Below are 16,761 nucleotides of genomic sequence, written 5' to 3' on the forward strand. Positions count from 1 at the left end.
TGCGCCGTACGTACGTACGTTCGGCACGGTGCGAGTGTGAGGGTGCGCATGGACCTGACGGGAACTGTGTTTCCGTTCCGACCTGCGCGTGCTATCGGGACTGCTACGATAACTGTGCCATTGGCAGGTGGCATGGCGTGCGCCCAGAGCGCGCGCTGCGGCGCCACCGCTGCACCGAGAGTGGCCGAGCGGGCACCCACTTGGCGTCCATGCATGCACCCACGCCCGTCTTCATGCCAAGCTTAAACGGCCATCGACCAGACCACTGCTCTGCCGCTCTGCAAGGTGACTGTTGTCTGCTAGAGATCCTCCTGATAATCAAGCCAGGCCTCGTCCCCAGGGGCGAAGCTACGTATAGCTACCCGGTGTCACTGGCACCGGGTGCAATTTGCATGCACTTATTGGCTTAGTGTGTAGGCCATTCAATTGTTTGATATGTAGGCATGTGTTCTTCTATATGGACACCGGGTAATTTTAAGTCTGGATCCGCCCCTGCTCGTCCCTCCAGCACAGCAGCGAGCCATGCCCTGCGACGACAAGTGCGGCTGCGCCATGCCGTGCCCGGGCGGCGCCGCCTGCAGGCACGGTGGCCTCGTCCTCTCCTCCCCAGTTCTTACTCGATCCAGCGTCGCGACGTGGTGTTCCTTTTGCTAAAATCTGACATATGTATGTGTGCGTGTCTGCTTGGGCATGGCAGGTGCGCCGGGAAGAAGCAGAGCAGCGGCGGCGGGGCGGTGCCGGTGAACCCCGCGGCCGTGGCGCACACCACCTGCACCTGCGGCGAGCACTGCTCCTGCAGGCCGTGCCCCTGCGGCCGGCTCGGCTCCGGCGACGGCGCCGGCAGGGCCGACTGCACCTGCGGCCCCACCTGCACGTGCGTCGTCTGCACCGCCTGATCAATCCATCCATCGGACTCGTAGCGCTCCCTGTGTCTGTTGCTTCAGATGTACTGTACCACCACTGTCACCTACTCATGGCATGAATAAGAATCGTTCATCTTCAGTCTCCCTGTGCATTTTCTCTGGACAGATATCTTCGGTATCCTTCCACGCACAATCACGCACACACAAGCTTAGTTACATCTCTCACTCACTCACTCACTCACCAACATCTCATCACAAATCCGTCAAAAGCACTCCCAAAAAACACAAGAAGAACAGAGAAAACACGCCCCAAAATGTACTGTACAAGTATGCATGCTCTGAACACCAAGCTCGATCACACAGTCAGTCAGTCAGTCAGTCCCCTACGTTGAGCAGCACGTCCCACAGCGTCTCGTCGACGAGCTCCGACAGGATCTCCGCCTCCATCTCCTCGGCGATCCCGTCGACGTCGTCGCGGAACACGCCGCTCCAGGGGGACACCCCCATGTCGCGGCCGATGAGCCCGTCCACCGAGTTCACGTCGTCGTCCACGCTCGGCGGCTCCAGCCACGTCTGCACGGATCTCCACAGCCCGTCGAGCAGCCTCCTGTCAGCAGACGCTCTTCTCGGCGGCGCCGCGTACCACTTGCTGAACACGCACAGTGTCGTCGAGCCCCGGGCGGCTCCGGGCAGCGCCTCGTTTATCAGGTCGAAGAGGAGGCGGTGGTCCACGTCATGGACGGAAGCGGCTTCCGGAGGTGGTGTCGAGGAGGTGACTTGCTCGAACGCCCACTTGGGGATCGGCTTGATCGGTTGGCAGGTTAATGAGAGGTGATCGCCGGAGTTCTGGCCGTACATGCCGGCGACGACGAGGACGGTTCTGATGAAAGCTTTTGTCGGGTGATCCATCTCGGCCGTGTCGTCGTCATCATCGTCCTGGACTGCTGGACTTGCTTGTGGGATTTCTTCAGCTTGATCTTGCTCCAGACATGAATTGCCTGGTTCTGAGACAATATTTCGTCAGAACCATAACTTCTGAACATTGCATTAAAATTCAGACATGAGCAGCGGTTGCTACTTACCAGAAGCACTTGAGCTCGCCGCCGGCTTCAACGGAGACCGGTGCTCGCCGAAGGAAGCCTCCAATGGCGATACGGGGCTCGGGTAACCTCCCCGGATCATCATGTCATCCGGCGGGCTGCTGCACCACGACGCCGGGCTCGGCGGCACCTCCGTGGAGTTCTCCTGAACATTCCCATGTCAGATTGATCGCACTCACTATGAATTCTGAAACAACAGCAAGTGTTCAATCCCTCACCTGCAGGACGCCGGGGTGGATGAGGACGGAGGGGGCAGTGACCAGCGTGCCCATCGGCGGGAAGTCGTCGAGGAAGAACGACGATGACGACTCGTCGGCGGCGGCGGAGTGGAGCTTCTTGCCAAAAAGCTTCGCTCTAAGCCCGAGGTTCTGCCGCAGGTTGGACACCTTCCCCTTGATGCCAAACCCGTCCTTCCTCCCTTTCGGCGCCCTCTCCTCCTCCGGCGACGGCCGCCCGCCGTAGTAGTCCCCGTGTCCCTCGTGCTTCAGCTGCACCCGCGCTCCGGCGAGCACTTTTGGTTCCCCCTCCGAAAGGAACTTCACGAAGTTCCCGGACACCGGCGCCGAGAACGACCTCATCAGGTTCCTCGGCGACGCCGACTCATCGGAGGAGTCGACGACCGCCGCGGTAGCCGAGCTCTTGTACCACCCTTGTCTGAAGGACCGGACTTCGGATGACTCGATCGCGCGCTTCTTCTCCTCCTTGCTCCTGATCTTCTTGTCGCCCTTCCTCGCCACGTCGCGCCTCGGACTCGTCGGCTTCGGCCGCGGCTCTTCGTCCCAAGGAGAAGACGACGGCGTCGACGCGGCCGGCCGTCTCCGGTGAGAGCCGAACGGCGGCGGCTGGTCGGCCTCCGGCTCCCTCCTGAGCACGTTCCTCAGCCGGTCCGAGAGCTGCTTCCTGGCGTCTCTGCAGATGTAGTCCATCTGGCTCTGCACGTCGCTGCTGCGGTACGACCGCGTTGACTCCGAGCGCAGCAGCGCTGGGTGGTGCATTTCCTTGGTGACGCTCTCCCTGATCTGGTCGGCGATGTTCCGCGCGATCTGCTTCGGGTCGGCGGGGACGTCGCCGCTGCCGGCGGGCCACCGGTCGGCCGCCCTGTCGTCTGGGGCCATGTGCCCTTCGAGCTCGATCTTGAGCCGCATCTTCACCTCCTCCAGGAACGCCTCCATGTTGTTCTCGTTCTTCATCAGCTCCGGCGAGCCCAGCGACGACTCGTCGACGTCGTCTGCGCTCAGCTCCGGGCAGGGCTTCAGGATCACGATCCTCGTCGGCGACAGCGGCTTCTCCTCCTCCTCGTAATAGAATCTCGAGAGCGGCAGCCTCGCGGAAGAACCATCACCCGCGCTCGTCAGAGAGAACGTCCGGCTGCCAGAGATCGACGGGCCGCCGCCGCCGCCACCCTCCTTGCCCCTCCTTCTCCAATGCGCGTCGGCACTGCCATTGTCGTGCACGCGCCTGTTGCCAACACTCCCTTTGCGATCCTGCTGGTGGTACCTGTACGGCACGATCTCCGAGGACCTATCGCCGTCGCCGTCGTCAACGTGCCGGCTGTCCAGCTCCAGAGCTCTGGACTGCTCCCACACCTTGCTGGCCTGCCAGGCCGCGAACTCCTTCTTGAACTTCTGCAGCTCCTCCTCCTGCGGGTGCTCCCGCGGCACCAGCTTGCTCCACCCATCACCACCACCACCATTACTCCTCTTGGTCAGCTGAGCAAGAATCTCCCTCTCGTCATCCCCGGCGTCGTCGAAGGTGTAAACTTCCTGTTTCGCCATATGCCGGGCAGGATTCTTCTGCTGCGCGAAGGAGACATGCTTGGTGGGCACCGGCCTCGCGACGATCATCCCCTGCCTGGCATCATCCAGGTGGGTGGTGAGCTCGGAGTTCATCGGCGGCGAGTCCATGCCCATCAACCTGGCAATGACGCTGGGCACTCTCTTGTGCCCTTCGTTGGGCCGGAAGGACGCGTCCTCATGGATCAGCTTCTTGATCGGGGCCGAGGAGGATCTTGGGTACTGCCTCATGCTGTTGCAGGAGTACTGCAGAGAGTTGTACATGAAACTTGGTCAGGACTTGGAACAATGCCAACAGCTCGACATATGGCCTCCTACTTATTGATGGACAAGAGATGGCAAGCAATGATGCAGAGAATGGCCAGGTAATTAAGGGGCAATGTGATTGTGCCCAGCAGTAGATGGTGGTCTACTGTTTGTTTGACAGCATTATTAATGGGTGTTCTGTGCTGTCCTCTCAGGCAACAACAGTCAGGTACAAGTACACCTAGCAGCAGAGCTGCCAAGGACGGACGGACAATACATATCATCTGTCAAGGAAGATCTACCCACCTAACTGGAAATTGGACAGTAGTATGTGCCTGGAATGAGAAAAAGGCTTTCCAGGTCCTTTTTCTGGAAACAAAATAATTTACCAGACGCATGCATATAGGGGGTCAGGGAAGAAAATGATGCAGTGAATTAGTCTGACAGATAAGAGAGAAAGAAGAGGGAAGGGATTGCACTACTCACCGGGACGTCCTCTTGGAAGACGCCGTAGCTGTGGGGCGCCTCCATGGCGAACTCCATGCTGTTCCTCGGAGCATCGAACCCTGCAATTGAGCCCAACCATGATCGATTAAACTTGCTGTGAACCCGATCGCCAACCAGGACTGTCATCACCAACGAAAATGGTGTGCAAAGGTATCTGGAGATGATCGAATTTCAGAATTCAGCATGTATGTATGTATGTACCTTGGCCCGGCTGCCTCTTGCTGCTGTTGGCCGTCCACTTCTTGGAGGTGCTGGCCTGGGAGAAGTCCAGGTGCTGCATCATGGTCGCAAGTGTCGGAGAGATCCAGCAGTCTGCTTCGATGGCGAGGCTACTAGGATCTCCGAGGGCCGGGCGGGATTGACCTCGCTATCCTGTAAATTTTTGCAGGAAATCATGTCATACTATTGACCTTTTTTTCTTCTTCTTCTCGGACAGAGTAATCTAGTAGAGATTTCTCATCAGAAAAATTACAGAGTAATCTAGTAGAAATTGGAGAGCAATTGGCCAAAGATTTTATTTATTTATTCTTGCAAGCGCGAAAGGAAAATTCAACATGCAAGGAATTCCCCGAAGAAATAAGCTAGTCAGATTCATGAGAGGAAGCAGAGGAGGAGATGAACAGGGGCGGACGGCGATGGTCCGAAGACGTCAACGTGGGTGGTGGGGAAGCTGAGCTGCCGAGCCCCCACCACGTGCACGCAGATCGCACGCATTTTCTCCAAGAACAAGGAACGAACCGGACGCAAAGCAAAAACAAATGCTAGCTAAACAAGAAGAATCAACCAAGAAGCAGGAGGCATCATCGACGAGGGACGAACCGATGAATCGACAAGAAGAGCATCCAAGGGTCGATCTTCCCGGTGCGGGCGTAGGCACGCCACCTCGCCGCGCGCAGCTCTAGCAGGCAAAGAACCACGGCTAGCTGGCCGTACGTCGCCGGCGGTTCAGCGAAGAATGATAAGCTCCGGCGGAGGAGCAGAGAGAGAGAGGAGATGGCGCTGCGCTAGGCGAGCTTGTTCGTTCGAGGCTTATGAATGGCGGTAGTTGTAGTGGCGGCAAGCGGGACAGACAGGAGCCCATGCCATGCATATGCAGATGCATGGACGGGACGGGACGGGGCGGGAGGGAAAGCAACAGCCGGGACAGCGAAAGCCTCGCCAAAAGCTAAGCCTTGCGAGTCGCTTTGCCCCCTCCCTCCCTCGCTCGCTGTAACAACAAATTAACTAGCCGATGATAATCGGAAACGCCATTGCCGTCTTCCCTGGTACGTACTACGTACTACGCGGTATGGAGCGGCACCAGTCCTCCGGCCGCCGTGCTGTTAGCCTCTACCTGTTGGACGTTTTCAAGGGATGCCGGGGGAGATTCCCCCTGGCGTGTTTTTTAACAGTATATGCTGAATTTTTTAGGGATTAATGAGAGTGTTATGTTATTGATTGAGAAAGAGGACAGCTTGGTGCTGCGAGGACTCCCTCCCTGGCTCTAGCCGCTAGCTAGAGAGGACTAGGAGTGGTTGGTGCGGCAACCACACGCTTTCCGTTACCCGGCCCGCACGAGCGGAGGCCGTTCCATTTGGCGCCGTTGTGGCCTGCTGCCTCCTCGTCCGTTTCCGTTCCGGACAGCCCTGTGCGTGCTGGCCATCATCGAATCGATCGTGTCATGTGGGAATTGGATGAGGTGTACTACTACTACTACCAATTCTCCCATCTTTTAATAGTACAGATTAACAGTATATTAATGAAAGGCGGGAGAATCGTTCCAGGCACCCAAAGCCTGCCGTACAGCAAATCCGCCGAGGCCAAGCTTAGGAAAATGGCCACATTTGCGCGGGTGGAACAAGCAGTAATCCCGCAGCTTGCACCGTGCGTCCACAACTTAGAAATGATTGTTTGATGGCGATGACACGCACACACGCGATCTGCCTAACTCTATGTGCCCGAGTGATGATCGACCGATACCTGCCCTGCGTCCTTCTCAACAATCTAGGCCACTCTCCGTGCCATGCCGCGAGCGAGCAATACGGCCGGAAAAGGCAGAGCGTACGCCGTACCCGTGCGGCGCGGCGCCAGACGTACATTACCAGCTGGTCTATCGACGTGAAGTGGGAGCAGCAGCGGCAGCGTCACCACGGCTGTTTGCTGGTGGCCGTGCACCGGCCGCATTTGATCCATTCAATGGCGATCTCCTCCCCGACCGGCGGGGTACAGCACCACCACGCCCCACGCCGTCGGCCGATGGGGTGGGATCCCCCGGCCGGACCAGTGTCGTGCACGCGGCAGCGCCCCACGCGCGACGGCGACGGGCGGAAGATTTCCGCGTCGCCTCAGCTCACCTCACCGGAATGTCCCTCGCACATGCGCCTGCCCTGCCTTGACCCGGCCGGCTCAGCGTCAGCAGCTAACAACTGTCACTCTGTTCTACGCCTTGTTTACTAGTTCTACTTACTTACTAGCTTAGTGATGGTCTGATGGATGTGGCTGGCTGGCTTGGGGTTTAGTTGGTTGGTTAGTTGGGTAGCGGCTGCCACTGGCCAAAGCCAGCGCCGGCCGGTGCGTGCTGCGAGTGATAACTGATAATAATACAAAGGGGCGTGTACATTACATCGGGATGGTCCATTATGGTGCGGTATGATGGCCATGATGCAGTAGTGGGCATCATATGCCTGCCCCGTATGTATTATTGTCAAGGTCGCCTCCTCGTTAATTCTCTGCTCAATATACATACATGCATATCCATCTAACCGAACTACTGCCAACTGACACAGATACTGCGGTTCCACGCACGCCCATGCGCCCTCACCCACAATCTAGTGTAAAATAAAAATTCCATGGCATTTGATCGAGAGATGTTAGGAAAAGAAAAACAGGGATGGGGAGATCAAACCAAGCATGCATCATTCCCTGCAGGATACACAAATGGGCAGCTAGGGCTTTCTGTAGCAAGACCGAACCTCTTTCTGTTTTGTTTAGTTTGGTTGGGGCTATGGCTGGTTATCAAATGCATGACGTGCGCGCATGCACGGCCATCATTCCTCCTTACTAAACTAAGCATGCAGAGGGGCAGGGAAAATCATGCCACATCCATGCTGGAGTTTATAAACTACCCTACCCAGCAAAAAAAAAAGAAGAGGAGCTTATAAACTAGTTTATAAACCTGTGACCCCTCCTGGATCAAGACATCACATGGTGGGGTGCCCCATCGAATCAATACCACCCCCTCCCCTCCCCACAGCCCACATTGCCTAAAGCCAAGGGCGATAGGGCAATCGCTGTGCTGTCGACCCACGCTGAGTTAACCACCTAAGATCACTCTTATCTATTCTTCAGCGATATTATCCTAACAGCAGAACAGTAATGTGAACACACACAAGTCGGCAAATGTTTATGGGTTCGCAAGTTGAGGATTGTTTGCTCATTTTTTGAATTGCTGCGGAGACTACAAATTCAAGGCTATGGATTCGAGAAATTTCTTCAAAATTAGGTTCGTAGGTTCGACCAACCTTTGTGCATTTGTCCGTGGAGCCCTCTTCGGTCCTTCCAGCTCCGTCCCGCGTCCATGCCGCATGTATCCGGTCCACAACCCTGCATCCGCATAGATCTGCATGTACAAGCACTTACCTTTGCATATATGGACGGGCCACCGTATCCCTCTCGAGATTGCCTTGAGCTTTCTGCCTTCAAAAGCACTGCCAACAAGTGTAAAGGAGCTTGCAATAGTTAAAACACCACCATAAAAAAAAATCAGCCCAGATGGTCCTCGAATCACTTGCGATTTGCTAATATAAGCAAGCAGACTCGGAGCATTGGCGTCTAATGGCGTCTTTCTGCAGGGGCTTAAAGGGGAACCGGCTCTCCTAGGTTGTAAAGGGGAAGCCATGATCAGCGCCGCGCGCTTTTAATTCCGCGCCCACCTCAATGAATGAATATAGCTTGTTGCATCTTCCGGTGAAAATTCCCGCCGATCGTTCAGATCAGGAGAGCCCCCACAGCAACATGTTTTCATGTGAAGCTGCTGCCTGCTTCTGGGGTAAGCAATGCTGCATTGCAAGGTGTCTGAGCAGTTGTGGTCCAGAAGACTAGAACAATTGTGAATGTGGGAGCAAAGAACCCAGCAATCATCTCTTTGCCCGGTCAGACGGTAACCTATGCATGCGTTTTACATGCATCTTATTACGGAATTGATATATCAAACTTGCTGTGCTCCAGTTTGTTTATAGGCGCGATCATTGTGCATGACTGCTGCTGCTGGATTCTGAGATATAAAACCAGTCTGCTCTTTAAAGAAAATGGATGGACTGGGATCTGCATGTGCTGTGCTTTGTAATCAGACATCATATCTCAAATAAGATTTATTTTGATTGCCAACCTACTAAGGGATTGCATATTAGTAAGTTGCGTCATCAGTCATGAGTGCTATATCTAAACAACCATCCCAACCTAGCTTCATTTATAATCTACAGAGCTGAAAGTCCAGTTACATTTGATAAAAATGAACAGTTCTGCAGCTTCAGGCTGAATGGCATGCAGTTTTAGGCGACTAAGATTTACACAAAATCCAGGACAGTGAGAATAAGCAAAACTGTTTAATACTAATTGGCCAGTCTTGAGGCTAACAAACACCTTGAAATAAAACATGCCACCGCCCGCAGGAATAGACCTAAATCATCTCAAAATATTCAAGGTTCAATTGGTTATTATCAATCATCGTTAGTGTTTGTAAACTCTCACAAGTACAAGCCACAAGTTCGTATCGGCAAGGATATGATTTGAAGTGTCTCTATCAAGTTATGTCATATGCTTCTTACTATCCATCTAGGCAGCAACTTGGCCATCTTTCACCAACAGTGCAAGAGTAAAAACAACATGAGCAACTAACAATAGCAAGCAATTGTCCAAATAGTGTGAAATGTACAGTGGGAAAGGGAATACCAAGCTGGAGTTATCATTCATATGCCCACTATATGCAAAACAATGATGGCCTATTAGTAAAACTTGGGCAGATCATGTGATGCTTGTTGTAGAGGTCACCACATGCTTCATTACAAGCTATAACTGCTGTGATTGAATCTGTATACATGATTGAACAACCAAAGGAAACCCGCAAAAATTGAAATGCTTATTATATATTCAGATTAATCAGTAACGTACACGAAAATAACTTGCCGAGTGGTCTACCCATAGTCAGTGAACATACAAAAGATGACTCAGCCATGCAGGTACACCACTTGAAGACACAACCAGGCTGTATGTTACAAGCTAATGGTGGGCTATTACTGAAGTAAAATCTCTAATGTTCCACCTCTTTTGCTCAAAGGAAGATGTAATTTTCTGCATTACCCAAGACTAACAAAATCATCACAATAAAAGGGTAGCATGTCACCTCTTCTGCATCAATCTGCTCAACTGACTTGTACATACACTCTCTCTTGGTATCCTGTTACCAGCATTTGAGGTAATAAACTTCTCCAATCTGCTCCTAATTCAGGTATTCACCTCTTCTGCATCAATCTGCTCAACTGATTGTAGATACTCTCTCTCATGGTATCCCTGTTGCCAGTATTTAAGGTGAAAACATCTGCTCCAGGATGATTCCTCAACCTTGCGACTGCATTTTATAGGGGAGAATGTTTAGTCACGATCCAAGGAGAAACCATAGTCAGAAGATTGGCTCGCATGCGTCTACAGAAAAGCATGGGGTAGTAAAAATATATCTTGTTCCCATGCTGGAGATATATCTGTTAATTTCTTATATGTATAACATAGCATACTTGGGTACACTGTAGCAATAGTGGTTATAAAAATGTGCCCATGGCTGAACCAGGTACTAAAAGACAATCGATGCAATGCTCTTTATACAATATCATGTACTGTCAAGCTCCCAATTTGGAAAAAATGGTACCTCCAGGAATGTCTCTGCCATATCTTGGTAGTGGTATGGTGGCCAGCACAGGGATGTTGGACTCCATAACTCTCATCACAGCAGGGAAAAATGCTGGACTGAACAACTCCATTTTACCCACTTCATCAATGATGAAGAGATCTGTGTCTTCTTTGACCTGATAAATCAACAAGAAATACAAAGCTGTTGGCTACATTTCGATAGTAAACAGTGATATGACAGACTGGTCTAAATCCTGAGTTCATGATTATGACACATGTCAGGCATATATGAACAAACTAGCAATCTACCATTCGAAATAAGGTCAGGGAAATATCTCGGAACTGCTTACCTGCAACTCAGGCAATGCTAGCGATTCCAAAGATGCTACATCTACTTTGTACTTCCCAACAGTAGGCCATCTAACAGACTCAGGGCTGCAAGATACCACAAACTTTGATGCCATGATCCGCTAAGATAAAATAGTTCAATGAGCATACATAAGGATAGAATCAACAAAGCACTACAAGGTACTACGAATTATCTAATAGGGGCCATAACTTACACCTTTTCACTGAGCTTGATTAGAAGCTATGCAGTAACATGACAGAAAACAAGACACGGAAAGATGCAAAATTATGTGAAGATGATACTTCTTGAGCTATGTATTCTAACTAATTGTTACTCGGCATGACAGGAGTATGCCAAAATGAGAAAAGCCAAAATCTACCATATGCTTCAGATTACTGGCAGTGGCATTAACTAGTCTCACATCAAGTGGAGTTTGGAAATCAGATGTTTATCGACAAATCCAAGACATAAGCAAGTGGCCTAACAAGCTGAATATCAGTGTCGGGAGGCATTCTTCTACCATCACTGGCATTTCAAATGTAAGAAAGTGTTACAAACTGCAACATAGACAGGTTTAAGGAAGTTCTGAAATGTTCCATCACTTGGAGAGAGAACTCTGTGCACCATCAGACAGGAGTTTTAACAATGATTACAAGAAGGTTTATTGAAACTAGATGCACTTAACTCGAGTGTAAGAATCTATTTTCGTGCATATGCTAACCAAGGAGTTCAAAACTTCAAATCAAGCATAGTGGCGAGCTCAAGGCAACCTTCTAATCCTGGAGGATGCAAGCGGTCCGCTTCGCCCGTCAAGCGTCACGACCTCGAACCCGACCCGCTCCCCATTCTCCCTCACCTCCCCTGCAAACAGAAAGCACGACGGGGAGTGAAATTTCTGGGGGCAAACTGCACGGGCAAACGAATCGGAGATCGGGGTTGGACGGGGGGCAGTACGGGTGTAGAAGCCGCGGACGGCGAGGTGCAGGTGGGACGACCTGAGGGTTTCGAGCACCCGCATGACCAGCGTCGTCTTCCCCACGCCCTGCAGGCAGCGGCGGCCGTTAGGCGCTTGTCAAGGCGGGAGGAGGGTTTTGTGCGGGGTTCTACGGATTACTGCTTACCGGTGGGCCGGTGACGAGGAGACATCTCGATGGCGCGGCGGCCATCGGCGAGGCAGGCGGCGGTGCGCGGTGGCGACGGCGGCCGCGGCTGGTGGTGATGCGGTGCCGTTCAGACTGCCTCGCGGCCCAAACGAGAGACGGCACGGTCTATGTGGGCCGAACTGGCACAGTGGCACTACTACACACACATGCGCGGTGCATTTTGATCAGTATGCCGGCCCAGTAGACGATTAGGTACAAAGGCGAACGTATCGGGTGCATCTCCAAAACAAATTTGTCTAAAAGAAGAATCCAAAAAATAAGTTGCCTAAAAAAATCAAAACAATAAGTTTGTCTCAAAAAATCCAAAAAAAAGTAGTATATCACTTCGTTAAAATTGGGGGGGGGGGGGGGGGGCTTCATTAAAATTGAGGAAATTTTGAAAAAAAATGCAGCACATGTATGTAACATAAATCTAGTATGCTGCCGTTATAAAATGTTCTATATTTTTGTGAAGCATATGTATAATAGACACGTTTTAGTGTGTGCACTCATTTCAGTCTGTATGCAGTCCATACTGAAATATCCAAAACATCTTATAATTATGTCCAATTTCATTAAACTTGTTGCCTGTCGGGTCGGTCATCGGTTAAGTCCTTGCAACTAATTCCATTGAAAATCGACCATGATCAGGACAAATCATCGCAAATATCATAGGGACAATCGACACTAAGAGCACGACCAACTTGACGAAGCCCCCGAGAACACAAGTAAGGTCTGAAAGGAGGCGAGAGGGGGTGGGGGAAGCTTGGAGGAGGACGACCACCATCACACGAGAACATGACGATGAGCCATCCCTTAACACCCAGGTCGACCAAAGAGGAGAATGGGATATCCCCCACCAGGGGGGGGGATGCGGTGAACAAGGAACGACATAGATCGGGCACCCAGGCAGATGAAAATGGCCCGATATAGAAGAGGACAGTCGAAGGAGGAGGCAACGTGCTTGATCCAGCGTCAAGATGTTGGATCGGGACGGAGATGATCCATATAACTTTATCCTTATGTGTACTTTCATGATATGCATTTTTTGTTGAATTTTGTGCACATACTGCAGTAATTTATAAAATTGTCAATGTGTTGCAGTGTTGGTACAAATATTTATGCATGATTTACGTGCTAATTTATTATGAATGTAATTACATAACAAAAAATGAACTATGCATGTCAATTGAATCAATAGTTATTGAAAGTTTGATCAAGTTTATATCAAACATCTACAATGATAGCGTTTCCTCAGCGGCTAGGGCAAACTCTCCCCTCCAACCTTCGTCGGCATGCCCGTGGATACGCCTCCCTTCTACCAGCTGCTCCGGCGATCAGTGGCAGGGAGGAACATTCTCATGCCTCTGCTCCGGTTAGTAGTTTCGGTTAGGGTTTTCAAGGCCCCGCAATTGCGGCGTTCGAGCGGATGGCGGCGCTTCTTCTTTAAGTTTGTCTTCCGGGCTCCGATACTCCTCGAGTCCGTCTGTATGGACGTAGTTGACGGAGCTCCGACGTAGATTATTGTCGTCTCCTTGGAGCGGTGAGGTTAGGGTTTCTCGTCGTGTGACGAGATTTGTTGTGAGGTGCTTCAGATATATTAAGATTCGACGGCGACGACCGCGGCTCCACGGCGTTGGTTCTTAGGACGCGTGCACAAACACTTTCTGGAAGGGTCAAGGCGGCTTCGGTATGTGTGACGCCCCCGATTTGACCGTACACTAATCATGCACGCAAATGTGTACGACCAAGATCAGGGACTCACGGGAAGATATCACAACACAACTCTAAAACATAAATAAGTCATACAAGCATCATAATACAAGCCAGGGGCCTCGAGGGCTCGAATACAAGTGCTCGATCATAGACGAGTCAGCGGAAGCAACAATATCTGAGTACAGACATAAGTTAAACAAGTTTTGCCTTAAGAAGGCTAGCACAAAAGTAGCAACGATCGAAAAGGCCAGGCCTCCTGCCTGGGACCTCCTAACTACTCCTGGTCGTCGTCAGCGGCCTGCACGTAGTAGTAGGCACCTCCAGTGCCGTGGGAGTCGTCGTCGACGGTGGCGTCTGGCTCCTGGACTCCAACATCTGGTTGCGACAACCAGATAGAAAGGAAAGGGGGAAAAAGAGGGAGAGAAGCAACCGTGAGTACTCATCCAAAGTACTCGCAAGCAAGGAGCTACACTACATATGCATGGGTATATGAGTAAAGAGGCATATCAGTGGACTGAACTGCAGAATGCCGGAATAAGAGGGGGATAGCTAGTCCTGTCGAAGACTAAGCTTCTGGACATCTCCATCTTGCAGCATGTAGAAGAGAGTAGATTGAAGTCCTCCAAGTAGCATCGCATAGCATAATCCTACCCGGCGGTCCCCTCCTCGTCACCCTGTTAGAGAGCGATCACCGGGTTGTATCTGGCACTTGGAAGGGTGTATTTTATTCAGTATCCAGTTCTAGTTGTCATAAGCTCAAGGTACAACTCCGGGTCGTCCTTTTTCCGAGGGACACGGCTATTCGAATAGATAAACTTCCCTGCAGGGGTGCACCACATAACCCAACACGCTCGATCCCATTTGGCCGGACACACTTTTCTGGGTCATGCCCGGCCTCGTAAGATCAACACGTCGCAGCCCCACCTAGGCTCAACAGAGAGGTCAGCACGCCGGTCTAAACCTATGCGCGCAGGGGTCTGGGCCCATCGCCCTATGCACACCTGCACGTTGCGAACGCGGCCGCGAGCAGACCTAGCAACCCACACGATCACGGCGGTTACGTCAAAGCGGTCCAACACGGCGCGCGCCACTCAGTCGCTGACGTCAAAAGAGCTTCGGCTGATACCACGACGTCGGGATACCCATAACTACTCCCACGTAGATGGTTAGTGCGTATAGACCAAATGGCCAGACTCGGATCAAATACCAAGATCTCGTTAAGCGTGTTAAGTATCCGCGAACGCCGACCAGGGCCAGGCCCACCTCTTACCTAGGCGGTCTCAACCTGCCCTGTCGCTCCGCCACAAAGATCCACTTGCGGGTACTCCTACGAGCCGACCCGACTTTAGTCATCACATGTGTCATGTATATAGTATATAAGTATATGCCCGTGATCACCGCCCAGGTGATCACGGCCCGATAGTATAGCACAGCAGACGGACAAGAATGTAGGGCCACTGATGGAAATCTAGCATCCTATACTAAGCATGTAGGATTGCAGGTAAAGGTAGTAACAATAGTAGCAAGGATAGGCTATGCATCAGAATAGGATATCGAAAAGCAGTAACATGCTACACTACTCTAATGCAAGCAGTAGAGAGTAGAGTAGGCGATATCTGGTGATCAAGGGGGGGGCTTGCCTGATTGCTCTGTCAAGTAGGAGGGGTCGTCGACTCCGTAGTCAAACTGGGCAGCAGCAGTGTCGGTCTCGTAGTCTATCGGAGAGAAGAGGGGGAAGAAACAGTAAATACAATGCAAACATAAGCATGACGATGCGTGACATGACAGTGAGCGGTGCTAGGGGTGTCCTAACGCGACAGTAGGTGGTACCGGTGAAGGGGGGGAACACCCGGGAGGTATTCCCGATGTTTCACGTTTTCGGACAGACGGACCGGAGGGGGAAAGTTGCTAGTTCGATAGGTTAGGGAGGTGTGGTGGACGAACGGACTGCGTATTCGGATTCGTCTCGTCGTTCTGAGCAACTTTCATATAGAAAACATTTTCATCCGAGTTACGGTTTAAAAGATATGAATTTTCAAAGTTTATTTGAATTTCTGGAATTATTTATATTCAGAAAAATGAATTATGACGTCAGCATGAGGTAATGCTGACGTCAGCAGGTCAACTGGTCGGCTGACCAGTCAAACCAGACAGGTGGGTCCAGTGGGACCCACATGTCAGCCTCTGTTAGTCTAATATCTATTTAAATTAATCTAACAGTATAATTAGAGGGGTGGGCCCCATATGTCAGTGAGTGATTAGTTAAAAATAATTATTTTATTTATAAAACATTTTCTTTTTAATTTTCTTTTTTAGTTTTTGCGGCGGGGCCCGCATGTCAGTGACTGGGCCTGCCCAGTCAGCAGTTGACTGGGTCAACCCAGTCAACTGGGACCCGTGGGGGGCCACTGGCAGTGACCCAGGGGGTGGCCCTAGGTGAGCCACGTCGGCGGCCGGCGCCGGAGCAACGCCGGTGACCAGACGCACGGCGGCGCGGCTCGGGAGGGGTACGGGTTTCGCGTACAGGGGGTCTCCGGAGGCGTGGCTGGGCGCGTTCGACGCGGCTCGACGTCGCGCGTCCAACGGCGGTGGCCGGAGGGGCTGGAACGGCCGGAGACGTGCGCTACGAACTCGCCGGCGGCGAGGAGCTACGGGTGCCCGAGGGGAGCTACGCTAGAGCGCGCGAACGGCCGAACTAGCTAGCCAGGTGGGTGCGGCACGTTGCGGTCGGGCTAGCGGGCCAACGCCCGTGACCATTTGGTCACCGGAGACACGCCGGCGGCGAGCTCCGCGGCGTGGCGTTCGGGCGCGCGCGGGGAAGAAGCTAGGGAGCGCGGGCGAGCTAGCGGAGAGGGGGAGGAGGTAGAGGAGCTCACAGCGGAGCCGTAGGGAGTGGCAGCGAGCTCGGGGAGGGCGCGGGGTAGCCGGAGTCGGCGACGATCGACGGCGGCCGTGCGGGGAAGGCGAGCTCGGGGAGGTCGATGTAGTGGCGCTCGGCCCGTTCCCGATGGCGCAGTCGGCGTAGTCGACGGCGGGGAGTCGTTCGGGCACGTCGTCGGGGCGATCTGGGCACGGTGGCCGCGGGAACTACGGTGAACGGCGGCGAGCGCGCTCGGGCAGAGGGGAACGGAGGGGAGAGGGAGGGGGATCTGGCGGGGGAGAAGG

The 16,761-nt window shown here is 52.5% G+C and overlaps 3 protein-coding genes across 5 annotated transcripts; 1 reads left to right on the forward strand and 2 right to left on the reverse strand.

Annotated features, from left to right (window-relative positions):
- The first annotated feature begins 264 nt into the window (after nucleotides 1–264).
- On the forward strand, nucleotides 265–1,002 carry LOC123098869 (EC protein I/II-like). 2 transcript variants are annotated; one of them, XM_044520944.1, is made up of 2 exons: nucleotides 265–586; nucleotides 698–1,002. In XM_044520944.1, the coding sequence occupies exons 1-2, from the start codon at nucleotides 444–446 to the stop codon at nucleotides 894–896; spliced, it is 342 nt and encodes a 113-aa protein (XP_044376879.1). In that variant the 5' UTR covers nucleotides 265–443; the 3' UTR covers nucleotides 897–1,002. The 2 variants fall into 2 exon arrangements, with proteins under 2 accessions (XP_044376879.1, XP_044376880.1); XM_044520945.1 differs by having other exon boundaries at nucleotides 266–581.
- A 113-nt stretch (nucleotides 1,003–1,115) lies between these two features.
- Nucleotides 1,116–5,706, reverse strand: LOC123098867 (uncharacterized). Of its 2 annotated transcripts, none has more exons than XM_044520940.1 (6): nucleotides 5,329–5,706; nucleotides 4,711–4,881; nucleotides 4,489–4,568; nucleotides 2,182–4,002; nucleotides 1,946–2,108; nucleotides 1,116–1,867 (listed from the first exon to the last, which is right to left on the reverse strand). In XM_044520940.1, exons 2-6 carry the CDS (start codon nucleotides 4,790–4,792, stop codon nucleotides 1,239–1,241), a joined length of 2,775 nt encoding a protein of 924 aa, XP_044376875.1. In that variant the 5' UTR covers nucleotides 4,793–4,881; nucleotides 5,329–5,706; the 3' UTR covers nucleotides 1,116–1,238. The 2 variants fall into 2 exon arrangements, with proteins under 2 accessions (XP_044376875.1, XP_044376876.1); XM_044520941.1 differs by lacking the exon at nucleotides 5,329–5,706 and adding an exon at nucleotides 4,982–5,206.
- A 3,906-nt stretch (nucleotides 5,707–9,612) lies between these two features.
- LOC123098868 (cancer-related nucleoside-triphosphatase) lies at nucleotides 9,613–12,019 on the reverse strand. The gene is made up of 6 exons (XM_044520943.1): nucleotides 11,860–12,019; nucleotides 11,693–11,780; nucleotides 11,509–11,599; nucleotides 10,740–10,824; nucleotides 10,409–10,565; nucleotides 9,613–10,114 (listed from the first exon to the last, which is right to left on the reverse strand). The coding sequence occupies exons 1-6, from the start codon at nucleotides 11,902–11,904 to the stop codon at nucleotides 9,999–10,001; spliced, it is 582 nt and encodes a 193-aa protein (XP_044376878.1). The 5' UTR covers nucleotides 11,905–12,019; the 3' UTR covers nucleotides 9,613–9,998.
- Nucleotides 12,020–16,761: the final 4,742 nt, after the last annotated feature.

The sequence above is a fragment of the Triticum aestivum genome, chromosome 4D, assembly GCF_018294505.1.
Source record: "Triticum aestivum cultivar Chinese Spring chromosome 4D, IWGSC CS RefSeq v2.1, whole genome shotgun sequence".
NCBI lineage: Eukaryota > Viridiplantae > Streptophyta > Magnoliopsida > Poales > Poaceae > Triticum > Triticum aestivum.